At 39.6% G+C, this 18,626-nt stretch overlaps 2 protein-coding genes across 2 annotated transcripts; both read right to left on the reverse strand.

Moving 5' to 3' along the window:
- Positions 1 to 7,701: 7,701 nt before the first annotated feature.
- On the reverse strand, positions 7,702 to 8,591 carry LOC128398687 (olfactory receptor 6M1-like). The gene has a single exon (XM_053359938.1). The coding sequence runs from the start codon at positions 8,578 to 8,580 to the stop codon at positions 7,702 to 7,704; it is 879 nt and encodes a 292-aa protein (XP_053215913.1). The 5' UTR covers positions 8,581 to 8,591.
- A 2,463-nt stretch (positions 8,592 to 11,054) lies between these two features.
- LOC128399886 (olfactory receptor 6M1-like) lies at positions 11,055 to 12,237 on the reverse strand. The gene has a single exon (XM_053361720.1). The coding sequence runs from the start codon at positions 12,217 to 12,219 to the stop codon at positions 11,269 to 11,271; it is 951 nt and encodes a 316-aa protein (XP_053217695.1). The 5' UTR covers positions 12,220 to 12,237; the 3' UTR covers positions 11,055 to 11,268.
- Between the last annotated feature and the right edge of the window lie 6,389 nt (positions 12,238 to 18,626).

Consider the following 18,626-nt stretch of genomic DNA (forward strand, 5'->3'; position numbering starts at 1 on the left):
ATTAGGGAGGGCATCAAGTTGGGCAAGGCTGCTATAAATTGACTTTGGTCACATCATCACCATCAGGATCAGCATCATCTATCAATAAAAGAATAATAAATATTGAAACATGTTACCTGCTGCTGGACATTCCTCAGTCCGAATCTGCTTCTTTTCCCCAACTTTATGTGCTTGGAGGTGGATAAGTGCATTTCATGTAAAACATGTGCTATGACATGAACAGCATTGTAGGCACTATAGCTCTGACCAGACATGCTCATTTCAAACACAGCTCCTGGCAGAGACTCCAGGTGTTCCTCTGTTGAACATCTTATCTCACTGGTCCTATCAGAGTAGATAACTCCACAGTGAAATACTTTCTTGTAGAATTCTTTCATGAACAGGTCTTTTGGATGATATCGCTGAGGATTAAAGGCCTTAAGAAAATCTTGGAAACCTGGCACAACAGTTGTGTGAATTGTGAAAGCCAGAGCACCATGGAAATGTTTTAGAGACCAGAAACTCTGAGAGTCCACTGCAGTAAAGTCCCATTGGGCATTCATGATCCAAACTTTCCCTACGAGAGCCATTTGAGCACCTTGATAATTCAAATCTATCCAGAAAGTAAATAGGATTAGGGATTGGGAATCCCCACATACAACAACCACATTGGCTTTGGTTTGAGAGAATGTGTGATACATTTTTGCCTCTTCCTTTTCTATATTTGTGTCACTGGCAGAGGTTATTGCCAAGATACTATGAGTGAAAGCCACGCAAAGATTATGCTGAGTGAGCAATCCCTTCAGAGTCTGAACAAAGGTTTCTCCACTGTGATCATCTGGGGCAATGAGACCAACCCATTTCCATGAGAAATGCAGGAGTAACTGGATTACCCCTTTAATCTGCATGACTTCATTTGGTACCATCCGATAGAAGAAAGGGAATCGGGTTTTATCACTTAGCACTGGATCAAATGAACCATAACTGAGCTGGAGGAGAACACAGGCCACATGTAAGGTGTTGGTTTAAAATTCTTTATCTGCAGTCCTTCCAGAAACAGTATTTCCCATCCAAATAACTGTAAGGCAAAACTGGATGAGGTGCTCAAGATCTGTATTAGCAGAATGAGGGTTTGGAAGTTGCTGTTAGCATTTATGAAAATGTATAGGTTTTCTATTGTGTATGAAGAGCATATTTAAGAGTAAGACGGGAGGGGGCATTTAAAAAGTAGAAGCAGGAAAGGTGCAGTAACTGGGAAGCGCCCAGAAAGACATGTCCTGCGATCAGAATATTTGTCATGTGCTTTACCATAGTAGAATGGGCTTTAGGACATGTATCCAAGTCTACCATGTGCTCATGGCTTTTTTTTAGGGGGGGGGGCTCTTGCAAAATTAAATGTGATTTCCTCTTCAGTTAGATAGAAGGCAACTGATTACTGGTAATGTTAATGACTCACAGAAGCAATCCATAGATGTCCCTGAAGTGCTTTGAGAGTAAGGTAGGCATTAGAAAAGTAGAAGCAGGAAAAGTGCAGTAACTGGGAAGGTGAAAAAGCAATTATTTAGGACCCAGTTGATTCATTTTGCCTAGCTCATTTCTGACTTCATTATTGGCTAAAACCATAAAAGGTAGGAGCAGCATGGTTGCCTCGCAAAAATTGTCTAGAGGGATATTTGAACATTTTGCTTTCAAGGAGGACTAGAGACTTACTTCCCCCAGCAAATGGAAGCTCAGAGATCACTTCTTTGCCACTTGGCCTAATTTTATTTTATACACAAATGCAGTGGCTCAGAAGCATCAGGTACTACAGGTCTACGTAAGTGTCAGCATTGGCTACAGTTCAAGATTACTTTTTACATTCTTTTTTGAAATGATAATAATAATAAAATGTTTTCACTTAAACCATGGAACCCTTTGTAATTATGGGCCACACATTCTTTGCCACTCGGTATGATTAGTTATTGACTCAGTAGATCACATAGCTGCATTATGCGACAATTGTGTCAGCTAATCTTTTTGAAACCTTTTTTTATTTCACTTATTCCTTTTATATCTGCCTGTCATTATTAAAACCCAACAAAAGTCTTTGAAAAGAAAGAAAGAAATAAAGAAAGAAAGAAAGAAAGAAAGAAAGAAAGAAAGAAAGAGGCTCAAGGGCATCCATGGGCTGGTGATCCCTGTATTAGACATTACTAGTGAATACCCATAGATGAAGCATACTAAATTGATAGCTTTGGAGTTACTATAGGTTTGTCCACAACCACTCACGGGTAAAGCCTTACCTGTAACAACAAACAGAGAAAGTTAGCCACAGAAACATATTCACTACTGGAACTGGAAAATACTAAAGTTAATTAGGTTGGTACTATATTTAACAAAATCTAATATATAGTATTTAAGTATCTATAAATGTAAAATATGGTTGGCAAAGATTTGCAGGTTCAAAAGGTCTTCCTGAATAATACCATGTTTAGAAGATGCCTGAAAGCAAACTGGGATTATATCTGCCAATCGTCTGTTGCAAAAGAGTTCCACAGGGCCATTTCAATGTGTTTGATGTTACATAGTCACTGAATGTTCAAAAGGTACCATCTTCAGTCCTGTGCATCTAAAGTTCAAGTGACTCATGACAAACACCTCTTTAAGAATTTGCTGAGCTGCTGCAACTCAGAATAGACACAAAATATCAATAGCTGGTTCATTATATACACATGGGTATTCACAGGAATTTTGAGCAGGAGGCAAGATTGGGGGAGCAATGCTGGAAAAAAGGATAAAGCTAATTTCTCACACAAAAGGAGAATCATGTCTACATTTCGTTTCACATCTCAGGTTCTAAAAATACTAGAAATTCTCTCTCTCTCTCTCTCTCTCTCAACAAAGGGCTCATCAAGAATTGACCTTACCTTACCACTTTCCCCCGGAAAAAAACTTGATCTTTATCACTCAACTGGAGCAAATGTCAGACAGGTTTTCTCTGGATTAACATTTGCTCCAATTTATCTCTAGAGAGTGGGTTTTCCCAGTGAAAGTGATAAAGCAAGAGCAAAACCACTCACATCTGCTCCTAGAAAGTGTGAGACAAGCAGAAAACTCTAACTCATTATTTCTTGGCACGTGACAAAGTGTGGATGAGTGGAAAGCTAGGAATCTGAGGATAATACTTTACCATGGAGGAGGGATTGTTCCCTATGGACATTTATGTGCAAAAGAATGACACATTGTTCATAAATCAAGAAACCATACTCAGGGGGAGGGGAGTTCTCACCCACAGCTTGCCCTCTGAGTCCAAGTAGGGGCTTAAATTGCAAGACATGTAAGACCATGAATCCCAGTGTTAACTTCTGTTGACTCAAAATGGTAAGGAAACAAAAAAAATATGAAACTGGCCCTTTGATCTCTAATGTAATATTGTATGTTGTTAATTTCAAAGGGTTTTGATTTTGTGCAGATCCTTGGCATTTGTTTTGCCTTTGACGAAAGTCTAGCTATCTCCATGTATCCATCTCCAGCCATCTCTATCACTTATCTTTTGTAAGGTCTGCTAAGGTAATTATAAGCACAAGCATATATATAGTTGCAATGAATCAAGTGAAAAGAGTTAAAACATCCAGGATGGGGGAGGAAAATATAGTGAAAATTTTGCAAATGTTCTTGAAAGCCTTGCAGGTTGTTTGCTTACATGAAATTCTGTTTCAGCCAATATAAACAATATAAGAAAAACCATGTGTTTGGGTGTATACATACAATTAGCAGCAACACATATAAAATGTGCACAAAGAAATGAGGGTGAATGCTTATTATCTTGCAATCAGAATGAATGCTCAATTAAGACTGCAAATCTAACCTTTACAGTGCTTTGTCTAAGCAAATCAGGATGAATGTTTAATAAATGAATCATTTTGATGAGTGAATAGTCCTCTGAAAGTACATGACCCCTCTTCCCAATCCAAAAGTCCATACCTGAGCCATTTTGTAGGTGCTTGCAATATTTGATATTTCAATGGAGTTTTCAGATGCAAGTCCCCCAACAATGGCCAAGACACTATTCTTTGTATCACAGTTATAATTATTGGTCCTAACACCTCCTGATGTGAGCAACTGCATTGTTGTGAAATAAGTGAGTCTTCCATCGCAGAAGTTGTCAAGAAGACGGAAACCCAGGGTGACATTAGGTAAAAGCTTTGGATTCTTGTTGACTTCAATAATAGCAAACCAAAAAGCCAGGAAATGTTGGATATTCTTAGGTAGTATCCTACAACATGGATTGGACTGATAGTTACAAATTTTTCAGCTGGCAACTACTTAAAGAAAAAACGTGAGACATGTCAGTACAGTATTTCTAATACGTGTTTCCAATGAAAGAGGCAGAACTAAAAAGATGAGATTACATTGACCATGCAACCTTAATTGCATTCAAATGTGAACATCAAAGTGTAATGACATTTGCATACGTATATAGTTTTGAGTTATTGAATTGCTAGTATAAGTATTCAATAAACAATGAGCCATAAAATAATTATATTTTTCTTATTCATTGCACAAAGTCTCAAAATTTCACTAAACCCCCCCCCCACGCCGAAGTAAATGCTTTTCTAGTGTTCAGTTTCCTTGGAATGGATGTCAGCTGAGACTGTAGTGTCTTTGGGATATACACATAACATGCAACATGAACATAGGAGTGAGGGGCTCAATGCATTAACAACCAAAACCATATTGCTTCTTCCATTTGGATCCAGCACAGATGGCAGCATAGCAACCCCTGCTGGCGCCTGGGGTGGAGCTTTTTTTAAGAGATCAGCCAAAGTTGTTTAGCTTTTTGAAGGATGGTCAGTGGCTCTGCCATTCTCTTTCTGAGAATATTTGCATGTAGATTTTGGCATACTCTCTGAGTCAGCTAGCATATTAAAATGATTTCTATTTCATTTTTAAAAAATATGAACCAGAGTATTATAGGGCATCTTCATGTGATTAAGCCCTTTGAAAATTAAATAGATAATAAAAAAAATAGATACCAATTAATTTTTGAAACAAGTGTGCAAGTGTGGGGTGAGGGGCTTTTTTGCATTTATTCAAATGTAGCCAAGGACATTTTTTATATTTCTAAAAAATGCATAGTGCTTACCTTGTCAGATAAATACCAGCATCAGCAGCAGATTCCCGAAAGCTGTTGAATTCAAATGCAGCTGAACGGAATGAAAAAACACCACCAATAGTATGACCCCCTCGCTCATATTTCTCAGACATTACCAGATCTCTTTCTGAAGTGTGGCTACATATCATACTTTGCTGAACTGTGTGAGGACTTAGGAGTAGCAATAGAAGGAGTAGCATAACTGTTTTGTAAACCAGCAAAGCACTTCACCCAACAATGGCCAAAACTGGATAGAAGTCTCTAGCACACAGAATTGCAACCTAAGCTACAGCAGACCTCCCAGAGAGAAGCCTTTTCTCTTTCCAAGCTGAACTTACTCATTTGTTGAAACTGGTGCCTCATTTAGCCTAATGTCATGACCTATGGACTGCACAGCACTTTTTCCTTCAGTGAACTAGCTACAAGAGTGAGGTTAATAGATCATTTAACTGCAGCATAGCACCAAAGTCAAAGCAAGTAATAGTCTACCAATATCTGCAACAGTGTAGTCAAACTGAGACGCACACACACACACCTCCACCCAATACTGGTTCTTTAGACCACAAAAATCTTAGATAGACAGTATCAACACTGTCTTTTCCTGCAGTCTTGACAATGTATTTCAAATGCCTTATTTATACAAGTTGACAGTTGGCAGGTATTGTATCAAACACATGCAAAATATTTTGCAAGTAGCATCTGTGTATCCACAGGGCCTCAGAAAGCAGGTGGCGGGGAGATAAGCAATTATTTCAATAATTGCAGGGGTGGCAATACTCTCCCAACAATTGTGCTTCCAGGTATAGCAATGTATCTGGAAAACATATCTGCAAAATCTCAGCTGTACTGTGCTATACTTTTTTGTTTTGAAAGGGGAAAAAATAGTGTAAGACAAAGGATTGGTCTTCTTGTGAAGGGAAGCTGAGAAAGAAACGTCCTAGGATCAGAATATCTGCCTTGTGCTTTACCATATTAGAATTGGCTTTAGGACATGTATCTAAGTCTACCATGTGCTTATGGCTTTTGGGGGGGGACACTTTTAAAATTAAATGTGATTTCCTCTTCAGTTAGAGAGAAGCCAACCGATTATTGGTAATGTTAATGACTCACAGCAGCAATCTATAGATGTCCGTGAAGTGCTCAGAAGCATTTGTTCATTTGCTTAAAGTATTTATATTATGCCATTGTGCACTATGATAACTTAGATTACTCACTGAAGGAAGCCAACATGCTAATGGAGAGATATTTGATTTCATTGTCGTGGGCACCCGTTGTCTAAATGAGCCCATAATATAACTAGCAAAGCTGTGCACCCTTTCCATTCTTGGGTCACAGACACAGTTTCACACACCTATAGCATGTCATATAGTACTCTCTAGTACTATACAGAGTAATTAAGAAGTACAGACAGGGATACCCAACCTCACCCTGCTTTGGAGCAGATATTTATTTTGCATTTATTTTTGTAGTTTGGTGTTTGGAGACACCCCACTGCATTCCAAGAATCACGATCTCCATTCCATCTGCATTCCATCCAGCGTCCAAACCAAAGTTGTTGAGCTTTTTTTTTTAAGGTTGAAGTTGTTGAGGCTTTTGCCACAGGGGCTGGATTAAACTGACTGGCAGGCTGGATTAGGCCCCCAAAACAGACTGTGGACTTCCCTGTCTTAGAACAAGCATTCACTACTGGGTGATGGTTGGCATGGTTTTTGCTGGGAATTTCTGCCTCCAGGAGTGCTGCCTCCTAGGAACATCACAATTACCTCCTGGGACTCAGTTCACTGCCTAACTGTTGTCTGAGAAACCCCTCAAGAATGCTACCCACTATTTCATTCTTCATCAGCTCCATTTCCCCCATACACTGGGCCTAATGTGCCACAAAAGGAGGGTTCAGAAGTTTCCCTGATCCTGGAATCAAGTCATTAAACAAGTTGTGCTTGTGCATATACAAACAAAACTGCCAGTGGATTTAAAATTTGCATCTTATTTTTTTCTCCAGATGCTCTTCTATATAAATAGCTGTAACAAACTGAAATAAACTGAGTTCTAGTAAGTTACCCAAAACAACTATGTGATGAAGTCTACCTCAGATTTTTTGAATTTCATATATAGGCATTTCAAAATATTTGATAGTTGAGTGAATAATGTATCCCAGTAAAGGTATATAGCAGCTAGCAGATATACCAAACAATAAATAGTGGTAACTATTGATCACAGAGTTCTAATATTTATTTATTTATTTATTTTATTTGTAAAAGCATTTATATACAGCTAAATCACAAAACATATCAAAGTGATTTACAACACGAGAAAGGTAAAAACAATAAGTATAATAAATGCATTTTTAATTAAAAGAAAATAGAGAGTCATGCAGTATTTGTAATCTAATCTGAAGTTTCCAGTAGTCTAAATTAGGTAGTGCAATAAATTCTCCCCCCTCTAAGTGAAGAAGTTACACATGACCCCCTAATTAATATAGACTATACCTGAAAAGTTGAAATCTTGTGGATTATCTAATAACAACAGACAATTGAAAGGAAACCCCCCCTTCATTTAATTTCACCTTCATGTTTTCTATTTAAAAACCATTATCCCAACTTTGGGTTATTCTTTGAGTAGACTGCATGCTTAATAAAAAGTGACTTGAGGGCAGCTTTCACCTGCTGATTTCTCAGACTGAAGATGAATGGACTCATCAGGGGTGTCAGCACTGTATTGATCAAAGATACCATCTTATTAATTGATGGGTTGCTGCCTGAGGGCCGTACATACATGAAGATGCAGCTGCCATAGCCAAGACTGACAATAATAAAGTGGGAGGAACAGGTGGAGAATGCCTTGTGGCGCCCAGAGGCAGACGGGATCTTGAGAATGGTTTTTATTATGTAAATGTAGGACACCACTGTGAAAATAAAGGATCCCACCACGGTGACTGAGGATGAGAAGAAACTCAGTAGCTCCACAAAACTAGTGTCAGCACAAGCCAGCTTCATCAAGGCCACACTGTCACAGAAAAAGTGATCAATATTATTGTTGTTACAGAAAGGTAGATTTATAACCAGGATGGTGGGAAAGATGGTAGCCAAAAAGGCAACAGTACAAGATCCGAGGACTAGCCATGGGCAGAGCTGAGTACTCATAATTGATGTGTAGCGCAATGGGTTGCAAATGGCCACATAGCGGTCATATGACATGACTGCTAATAGGACAAAGTCACTGCTTCCTAAGAAGAAGAAGAAATAGCACTGAGAAAGGCAAGCTGGGTACGAAATTGTTGTGAAGCCTAGCAGAAGACTAGCCAGCACCTTTGGCACCACAGTGGTTGTAATTAAAATCTCTAAGCAGGAAAGATTCCATAAGAAGAAGTACATGGGTGTGTGTAGGTGATGATCATGAATGATGATCATGATGATCATGAGGTTTCCAGATACGGTGAGCAGGTAGCATGCAAGGAGGATGACTCCCATGAGATGTTCCAGCCGATGCAGTTCTGGAAAGTTAAGGAAGATGAAGTCTGTAATAACAGTTTGATTCTCTGTCATGTTTTCAAGGATTCCTGAGAGAAAGAAGTAGAACTGGTGGGTGGGAGGGGGAATTATTTATTATAAGACCTCACAAAAGTAAAACGATACAAAAATACAAATAAAATAAAATACCACGGAGTGAAATACAATAACATATAATAACATAAAATGACAACTTGCAACTTATTTTTTTCGGGCACATAGATAATATAGCAAGGGATAAAAAAAAAGACAAAGAGAGGTAAGCCTGGTGACAGGACACACTCAAGGAAACACAACATAATTGTATGTTCATGTTTATGTTTGTTGTTAAAGAATCATATTTAAAATTAATATTCCTGGAAGGCAAAATGAATATGTATGTTTCTGTGTGCATGTGTGTGTGTGTGTGTTTCCTTTTTCTTCCAAGAGGGAAAAAAATGGAGCAGTAAAGCGAGGCAAATGGAGAAACAGAAGGTGAACTGAATAACAAAAAAGGGAAAAGCAGATGAACAGCTGAGAAGCATAAAGTTGCCTGCATGGAAAACAGTGTTGTATTGAACTACGAGGGTAGAGGTACAGCTCGGTGGTAGAGCAAATGTTTTGCATGCATTGGGTCCTAGATGCAATCCATGGAATCTTAAATAGATTTGAAAAGGGATCTGGCTGAAAAGCTGGAGAGACGTTATGTTCCAGTGTAAAGGTTGGTAGTGGGGTTAGTTTTTTTGTTTTTGTAAGAATATGCAAGTTACTGAATCAGTCACTGCGAGTTGATAAGATTTTGCTACCTGTAGTGGCACCCAAAGGCTCTCCTCCTGCGAGCCTTATTTTACCTTTGAGACCTATATCCCCACTGTAGAAGGACGTGTGGCCTCCACAGTCACTTATGGACACACTGTTAAGACTGTGTCCATGGAATACAATTTTACTTGGCTACGAGTGATTGCCAAAGAAGGAGGAGGAGGAGGAGGAGAAGACCTTTGAGATATTCATTGATGTCCTTAACTATCCATATCCTTTATTAATGCTGCCCTTATATTCATCCCTGCATTATGTTACTTTATCCTGCTGTATGGAGGCTGCATATGGGTCTTCCTGCGGGGGGATTAAAAAAAATTCTATTCAGATAAAAAAAACGAACACTAAACACCCAACCCACTTTGCTAAAAAATATTTTAAAAATAAATGTATTTGTAACTGACATAATATCACAGAAGATTTTAATTTTTATAAGGCATTTTGTGACTCACATAAATCATGCTCCATGCTTCACAGGTGTTCTTTTACCACTAAACCAAATCTTCAGCAAAAAAAATCAGCTGCATTTCCAGGCGATACATTCTAAAGATGTTTGGGGACACAGAGAGATCAGAGGAATATTCATTTGTGTTCCTGCCATTGCTGTTGTAGAATTGGATTTGATCTTTTTGGAACCTCACGCACTTCAGAGGTACTCCAGAATAAGCTGTTTTAATAGCTTATTCAGTCAATAGAAAACCACTTGTTCAGATGACCTCCCTGGTGCACATATGATAACTGACCTACAAAGGTTTAATATTCTTTCTAAGAGTAATTTCAGATGGTGCTAAATATTCTCTTGCTCTCACTCAGCTACTACGGCTCACCAAACGATCCTTTAACAACTATACCCTTCCAGCTGATTAAATAAAATTTGTTCATAAAATGATTCTCATGAGACTGTCAGAATCACCACAGGGACTAAATAAAATGTTATGCAATACACTAAGATCTGATGTGCAACATGTTCCATTAAATCCTATTAAAATTAATAGGATTAATAGGATTTTAACAGCATAGTCCTATGTATGTCTAGAGATAAGCCCATAGGAATGTGCATAGCAGGGATAGGGGGTATTTTTCAGTGTGAGGGCCACATTATCTTCTGAGCAACTTTCCAGAGGCTACATGCTGAATCAGTTGGTTCTGAATCAGCTGATTTCAGTTCAGGATTTGGGCTTTGGCTGATCCCAGTGCTCAACCCTACAATAAACAGGTCATCTGGAAGCAACCTTAGTCCTTTAAAATTCATTTAATTTTGACTTGGGTTTAACATTGCAATCTCACCACATTTTTTTTCTTGTCTTTTTCCTCTCTTGGAGTTTTTAAAATTAATATACTGTATTTAAAGTACTTCTCATATTTCCATGACTGCTAACACAATAAGATCCAACCAAGAATTTATTAATTGATTTATTGTGGCTAAAATATATTGTCTTCAACATTTCTACCCTTATTTTTTATTTTAAACAAAAATACAAGAGATGCTTTACAAATAATAGCATATCATCTTTTTGTTGGATGGTTCCATTATTACAGATTCTACAGAACATCTAAAAACAAATTTGAGAGAATATAGACATACAAATTTAGAACATTTTTAATAATAATTTTAAATATGTTTTGTTTGTCGTAAAGTCTAGGATGCTGTGATGAAGAAGAAACTTGGGTAAAATCCACGATCAGTCATAAAGCACATTGGGCAGCCTCAGGCCATTTACTTTTTCTCAACCTAAACTACACCACAAGGCTACCGGAGTGGGGGGATTAAAGTGAGAACCTTGTATCCTACAATTATCACCTTGAAGAAAATTAAGGGGTGTGGGTGGAATAAATGTAAATTTACAGCACTTTTCAATCTCCTTCTTTTCTTTTCTTTATGTACTTGTTAACCGAGTCCCTAAAAACTTCCTGGACTTTCTGGTTTCTAAATGTAAAGATAATGGGGTTGAGCAAGGGTGTCACTGCAGTTGTGACCAGAGAGGCAATTTTGTTGAAGCTCATAGAATTGGCTTGGGACGGCCTAACATAAATGAAGACAGAGGTGCCATAGCCAATTGTAACCACGGTGAAATGGGAGGCACAAGTTGAGAATGCCTTCTGCCTTCCTGTGGCAGAAGGAATCCTGAGAATGGTGTTTATAATATAAAAGTAAGAGATGAGTGTCAGTAAAAGAGAACCCAGAAGAATGGGAAGTGAGACAAGGAAGTCAATAAATTCCACAAGGCTGATGTCAGTACAGGCTAAATGGAGCAAAGGGGCACTGTCACAGAAAAAGTGATCGATCACATTAGGGCCACAGTAAGGCAAGCCTAACTTCATCACCGTGGGAACAAGTATGGAGAAGAATCCACTCATCCAGGAACCTACAACAAGATTGACACAAACCTTCCCACTCATGATTGTGCTGTAGCGAAGTGGGTAGCATATAGCTGCATATCGATCATAGGACATCATAGCCAGTAGAACATATTCAGAGGTGCCAAACAAGAAATAGAAATATGACTGACCCAGGCACCCATAGAAAGAGATGGATTTCTTTTCCAGTAGGAAGTTCTGCATCATTTTGGGCACCACTGTCAGAGTTGCAAAAATTTCAATGACAGACAAGTTACAGAGGAAGAAATACATAGGGGAATGTAGGCGGTAATCAATTATTATAAGAGTTATGATTATGGTGTTCCCAATCATTGTTGCCATCAGAATGATGAAGAATATAAGAAAGAGGAGGATCTCTATCTCCCAAGGATTTGGAAAACCAGTTAGGATGAATTCAGTTACATGTGTTGCATTCTTCCTTTCCATGTTTCATCATATTTATTTCTCCACCTAGATAAAGAGAAATCATCTTGTTACAAATAGTATCGGAACCACAGTGCTACATTTCAGATGTCTCCAGACTGCCACCATTTTGCAGGACAGCCAGCTTACTGATTTCCTGGACCTGATTTTTACTGGCTTTTTCCTGCTTTGCTGTATGAGGGAAAATAAATAGCTGAAGGATGGAGAACCTCTGGCTTTCCAGAAGTTTCACTCCAACATCCAATAGCCATGCCCATCATAACCAAAAGTCAGGGATAATGGGAACTGTAGTCCAACAACAATGGGGGGGGGGCAGTTGTTCCTCATCCCTACCTTATCTTATGCTTGGTTCCCAGAAGTATATTCCTCAGTTGCTTATAACATTTAGGAATGTCTTGAGTCACTCATAAGAGACATAATATCACAGAATGATCCTATTATTAAATGTATATTTTGACTTTTCTCCAAAGAGGTCAAGGTGATGAACATCCCCCCCCCCTTTATCTTCACAGTCACCTTTAGACATAGATTAGCCTGTAAAATGGTTACTTGCCTCAATGCCACCCAATATGCTTTGTGGCTGAACAGGAATTTAAATGCAGGTCTCCCTTGTCTAAGTCCAATACTAAACACCAAACTTCCAGATATTAGTTAGTGTATACATTCAGTTAATAGTCATAAATACCTTGTCAATACAAACATACACATTGCTTCATTGATCTACATTTAATTGCTGCTTAATTGATGACGAGTAGCTGGAAATGTCCTTTGGAAAACATTGCACTGGGGTGATGCTAGGGCATACAATTTTTTTTTTTCTGTGGCAAAATGTTTAAACATGAAAGCCACTCATTAGAGATGTGAATATTGGGTGGGGAGTTTATATGTGTGCTAGCTGGCCCCGATTGTACATTACTTGTATAAATGTACACGTGCACATTAAATCAAGATTAATTTGTAAACTAGTCATCAAATTTCTCTGTTTGTGCATTTGATCCTGGGTACTATTATTTCTCTATTTGTTGTGATATAGATAATGAAAGTGTCTGTACAACAAGTGCTTAATGCACACACAGTTCCAGTTTATAATGTTGCTCCAATACTAACTTACCTGCTGCATATGAAACAGTGTAACGTAATGTCCTAATGTATGTGTATATGCACTAGCAGCATTTGTACATATAAGGCTAGAGAGGGCAAATTTCATATATTTGTGCTATAAGTTTTTAATATCAGGGTTTGCTTGCTGTTAAGTGGGTATAAAATTACACACTAGGACACAGAACAGACTAGGATATACACTGCAGAGGTTCCCAAAATTTGAGAAAAGCATTAACTTCCTTTGGAAACCTTTTTACTTTTGCAGTGTGTTCTTCCAATCCAGATATCTCCCTAACCTCTAATAAACAGGCAGTAGTAACATGTGAGTTACATGAAGAAGGATGGGTAGCCACCATTTCGATCAACCAAACCTTTCCTTCTGATATCTATGTTAAGACATCAACCCCACACCTCAGGATGCTAGTGCCTCTTACATTTACTTAGTTAGGAGACAGGGAAGCCCAGTAATTTTGATGGGATTTACCTCCAACTACTTGTCTACATGATGGCAGTCTGCCAGAGATTGAATCTTAGAATATTTACATGGAAATCATTACATGAAAATGTGGTCTGCCATTGAGCTATATCACCTCATTTGCTGGTATGAACATCAGATAGAGAGATAGAGATAAATGATAGATTTTTGTAATTACTCACTTTCTTGTTGACTGAGTTGTCCATGCTTACATGTCCATCAAAGAAGAAAAATAAAATTGTTTGCAGTATGATGGCTACTGCCAGACCATTATGGACTAGTTCTTGTAAGGAAAAATCATACGTGTTAAGTTTTTCCTATAGGTTCTGTAATAACAGGTATATGAACAAGTTAAGCACACAATAAAAAGGACAATAAAATAAGTCTAGAATTTAGCATGTCTGCATTTCTTGTTAAAACATGGACAGTTAAGTGGCATAAATCCACGAGTTCTGTGTGGAAAGGAGCATTAAAGTTCATCTAGATTTAACATATTTTTTTATCCACTAGCAATCTAAAACCCCATGTGTCTAGCAATGAATCCTGCTAAGAGTAAAGTCTGTTCTGACCTCCATAAAGCACTAGAGCACCTTGCTAAAAAGACTGGTTCCAACACCAAGTGTTTTGAAAAACTAACCTATTTGACTTTAAAATTAGTTCCTGCAATGGCAAGGGAAATGGCAACCTCAGCCCTTCTTCCTGTCTCTCTATATGCATCAAAATATGTCTATTCAACCCCCACACAACCTGAATAAATAAACAAACTAATTAATTAAAAAAGTCTTTGGAGGCCCAGTTAGTATGGATATTACTCTTGGGGCGATGCTGGGGGGTACGATGCATACTTCAAAATATTCTAGACTAGAGTTATGAAGTGGGAAGCATAGCAAGGCCATCAATGCTGACCAAGGGTGACCAAGATAGGGAGCTAGTGGCAAGAATGTGGTCTCCTGAGTCTAAGGCATCACCAGCATTCAGAAGGTATCATTGCATGACCAGGTGCTGCAGCCCCCAGCCCCCAGGGATCATAAGAAAGGAATAAAGACTCTGACATTATGGAATTAAAAATTAGGCCACAGCTTTATTAAAATTCCGAATGTAGGAAGACCTTGGCTTAGGCCTTGGGCATGTATCCCTCCCAGCCCCCCAGCCAGGGAGAACTGGGGCTCGTCAGGGGAAATGGGATATGGGGGTGCTCTGTAAGATGTAAGTGTAGCCAAGTGTAGCCAAGCCAAGGCAGCCAAGCCCATATCCCCGCACGCAGGGTAGTTCACTGACGACCTTTCAGTGTATGGCCAGTGACACCCATTATATAACCCCTTTAAGAGTGGTCTCTGGAATCACTGCTGCAGGGGGGTGAATCACCACTTCACCCCCCCCCCATAAAGGGAAGAAAAGACTAAAGAATTCCACCCAAAGCCATAACGGCCAAAGTTGTGATGAATTGCTACGGTGAAGACAAAACCTGCCAATGCAAGAAAATTTCTTCCCGGACCTTCAACAGCAACCAGTCAAAGACTGTAGCAACGCGCGCTAAACAGGAAGAAAAAGTTAACTTGCAAACAAGAAAACATTAAACAAAGGGAGGGTAGGGAGGGTGAATCTCCTAAGCTGACTGCCTGGATACTGTCGGCTCCACCCCCTAATTATAAATGGGCTGGGTCCGCCTCCCAGCAAGAAACTTGATTACTGAGGCTGGGCATGAACCTCCAAATAATAACACTGAGAGGCAGGCTAGCCACCTCTCTACTAGATAGTTCCCTGGGAACTGTAGCACCGCGTGCGATCCTGTAAAGGGCTCCCACATTATAAAATGTGAATGTTCATTTCATCTGAGTTACACAGACCTCATGAAGGAGTTTTAGCTCTTTGCAAGCAGATTCTTTTGCATGCAAGGAAGCTCCTCTTGAAGGAGCAGCACCATTTAGAATTGGACAGCTGCTAAGTGATAGAATCAGATCCTGCAGAGTGTTGGTGGATTTCCTCCTGGCTTTTTTATATGGTTGTAAAAACAAAACAAAACAAACCTTTAACATAACCCAAATGGCTTTGGGGATGGATTTGGGGTGAGGTGGGTGGACTCCAGACTAGACCAAGGCAAATCAGCCCAATCTTGGAGGAGGAAGGGCATAGACAAGGGCTTCAGGGCAGATTGAAATTTTTGTGCACAGCTCTAGCATGCAGCACCCATTTGTTTGCAAAATTCCCTGTCCCAACACACAATCAGAAGTCTCTTTCTGCTTGCATGTAGTCCCTAGTTACTGTTAGGATTCTTGCCCCGTGTTGCAGTCATGGGATTGGTTTTTTATCATATGACAGTGTATGTTTTCATTCCACATAGTGGGAAGTGACAGAGACAGGATGTTTATATTACTGTGTTCCAGAATGTAGGACTATTGTCCTTTGTCTCTTTCTCTTTGCTGCCTGATGAGAAAGAGGAAGGAGCTAAGTCAGAATGCTCCGAGTGTATTATATGTAAATAAAGTAGTTTAGCAAATATTGCTGCACTACTGACTACAGAGGGCCTTCTCAATAGTGGTGCCCACCCTGTGGAACGCCCTCCCATCAGATGTCAAGGAAATAAACAGTTATCTGACTTTTAGAAGACATCTGAAGACAACCCTGTTTAGAGGCATTTTTAATGCTTGATATTCTGTTGGGAGCCAACCAGAGTGGCTGGGGAAACTCAGCCAGATGGGTGGGGTATAAAATAATAATAATAATAATAATAATAATAATAATAATAATAATAATAGTCTCCTTAATGCTTTACTGTGCTATATTTTTATAGAATAAAATCAGCAATGAAGAGATTAAACTGTTCAATATTATATTTAGAAATGTACTTTGTGTTGAAATTATTTTAGAATTATCCCACCCACTATAACTTTATGCAGGAAGCATTGTGTCAAAGTACCTTCCAAGTGGATTTATGTAGATTGAACAAAATACTAAATGCCTGCTTTGGCTAATCAGAAATGTCAACCAGAAAAATATATGTTGTTGATTAGTACAAGTTTACATGTGTAAGTATTAATGCCAAATGCCATCTATTGTAGATTAATACTGTTTAATTCCATAGATAAACATTTCTAACAACTTCTAAGAACTAATTAGCTGCAAAACTGTATTTCTTTCTTTGCCATCTTACCCAGGAGTGTCAATGCTTTCATTATTCCCAAGATATATTTTCTACCTAATTTCAAAATAATGAAAGGCAAAGAATTGTATCCCCCCCAAAACTTTTAAATAAATTCCAAGAAATGCTTAACCCACATTCCCTGACTCATTAGTTCCCTGTGGAAACACACAACTGAATTCTTATTTAAAATGTGGGTCGTATTAATTAGTCTCCTGATAATTAAGTTCTGCCGAAATTCTTACGTTCATGCCTACTGTAATATTTTCTATTAACACAAGAGGTGAATCATTTTTGTGAGGGTGGTGGTGGGAGCAGGGGTGGGGGGGGGGGGCAGTCCACCCTGGGTGTCACCACTGAAGGGGTGACAAAATGCTGGGTAGCACTCACCACAGGGCCTGCAGCGCGCCCGAGCCACACGTCTCTCCTGGAAGTGACGTGGTGGCTTGGCCACCCGCAAGCTCAACACTGCCCCAAAGGGTGCACCTGCTGCCTCCCCCTCAGCTGTAGGGCGGCTGAGTGGGAGGAGGCAGGCAGACTCCTCAGAGGCCCCGCAGAGCATTCTACCCCAGCTTGCCCCACCCCGCGGGCAGCTGGCCCTGCTCCCATGGGCGGTTGGCCCCAACCCTGGGCACAGGGCACCCAAACGGTTTGCTCCGCTGCTGGGTGGGAGATCTTGAGCCATGTCCTGAGGCTCCTTTAGGCTGTCATGCTCCACATGGCACAAGTAGTGGTCCCTCTCCTTGGGGTCTGTCTTGATGCCAAGCAAAGCGTAGTAGGTCCTTTCTGAGTTGGGTGTGACCACTCCACAGAAGGTGCCCTCCTGTCAGATCTTCCCATCCTCCACCCCGCTGGCATCAATCCCCTTGGTGTAGAAGCTGTGGGCTTGGCAAAGGAAGGTCTTCAAACCTTCATAGCCTTCCTGGTCACCTTCACCTCTGGCTGTCTTGCTATAGTCCATGAGTTTCTTAAATTACTCCATACATTCCTCCTCTAAGTAGCCTTTCCAGGTCAGCGTGGCATTGCGTTCACACTCCCACTCCCCCTTGGTCACCTGGGCTGGCACCTCGACTACTGTCCAGGTCAGGGTCTTCTTGTCCAGGCTGATGAAGTTCTTCACCTCATAGCCATACTTCATGAACCGTTCTCCAGGCCTATTTCCTCCCAGCTCACAGCCAAATTTGCATTGCCAGCTGTGAAGTCCCACACTCTGGTTAAAGTGATTCTGCAATGTTTGTTCACTTCTTTAAAGAAAACCAAAAAGTTTCTTTTTAGTCATGTGATGAAATGTTGTGGGCATCTTCTCCTCAAATTTATACGTGTCTTGGGTGCATATATACACAAATATTCTTCCATTCCCTTTTTCCCTGGGGATGTTGTCAGGGGTAGCAAGCAACATTCCCTAAGGAAAAGGTGAAACAGCATAAAGTTCGAAACAACAGAATCCAACCATCCTTATAATAGACTGGGGCAAGAAAACTATTTTATCTTCAGAAGGGCTGTGTTATTCTCTCTACTTTGTGTAGGGGTCAATTGTTTTGGGGTTTTATTATTAACAATTTGCATTTGCTTTCATTCTTTAAAATCTGCAGCCGGAAAACTTTGTTTTATTTTGATGTTGACCTTATATTTGATAAATGTGGAAGTGCAGTTACATTCAGAAACCACATGCAGTTTGCAGTAATAAAAAACAAC

The sequence above is a fragment of the Podarcis raffonei genome, chromosome 13 (genome assembly GCF_027172205.1).
Source record: "Podarcis raffonei isolate rPodRaf1 chromosome 13, rPodRaf1.pri, whole genome shotgun sequence".
Taxonomy (NCBI): domain Eukaryota; kingdom Metazoa; phylum Chordata; class Lepidosauria; order Squamata; family Lacertidae; genus Podarcis; species Podarcis raffonei.

Excerpts from the sequence above, each read along its gene's own strand:
- LOC128398687 (XM_053359938.1), bottom strand. The coding sequence starts at position 8,580 with ATGGGAGTCATCCTCCTTGCATGCTACCTGCTCACCGTATCTGGAAAC.
- LOC128399886 (XM_053361720.1), bottom strand. The coding sequence starts at position 12,219 with ATGGAAAGGAAGAATGCAACACATGTAACTGAATTCATCCTAACTGGT.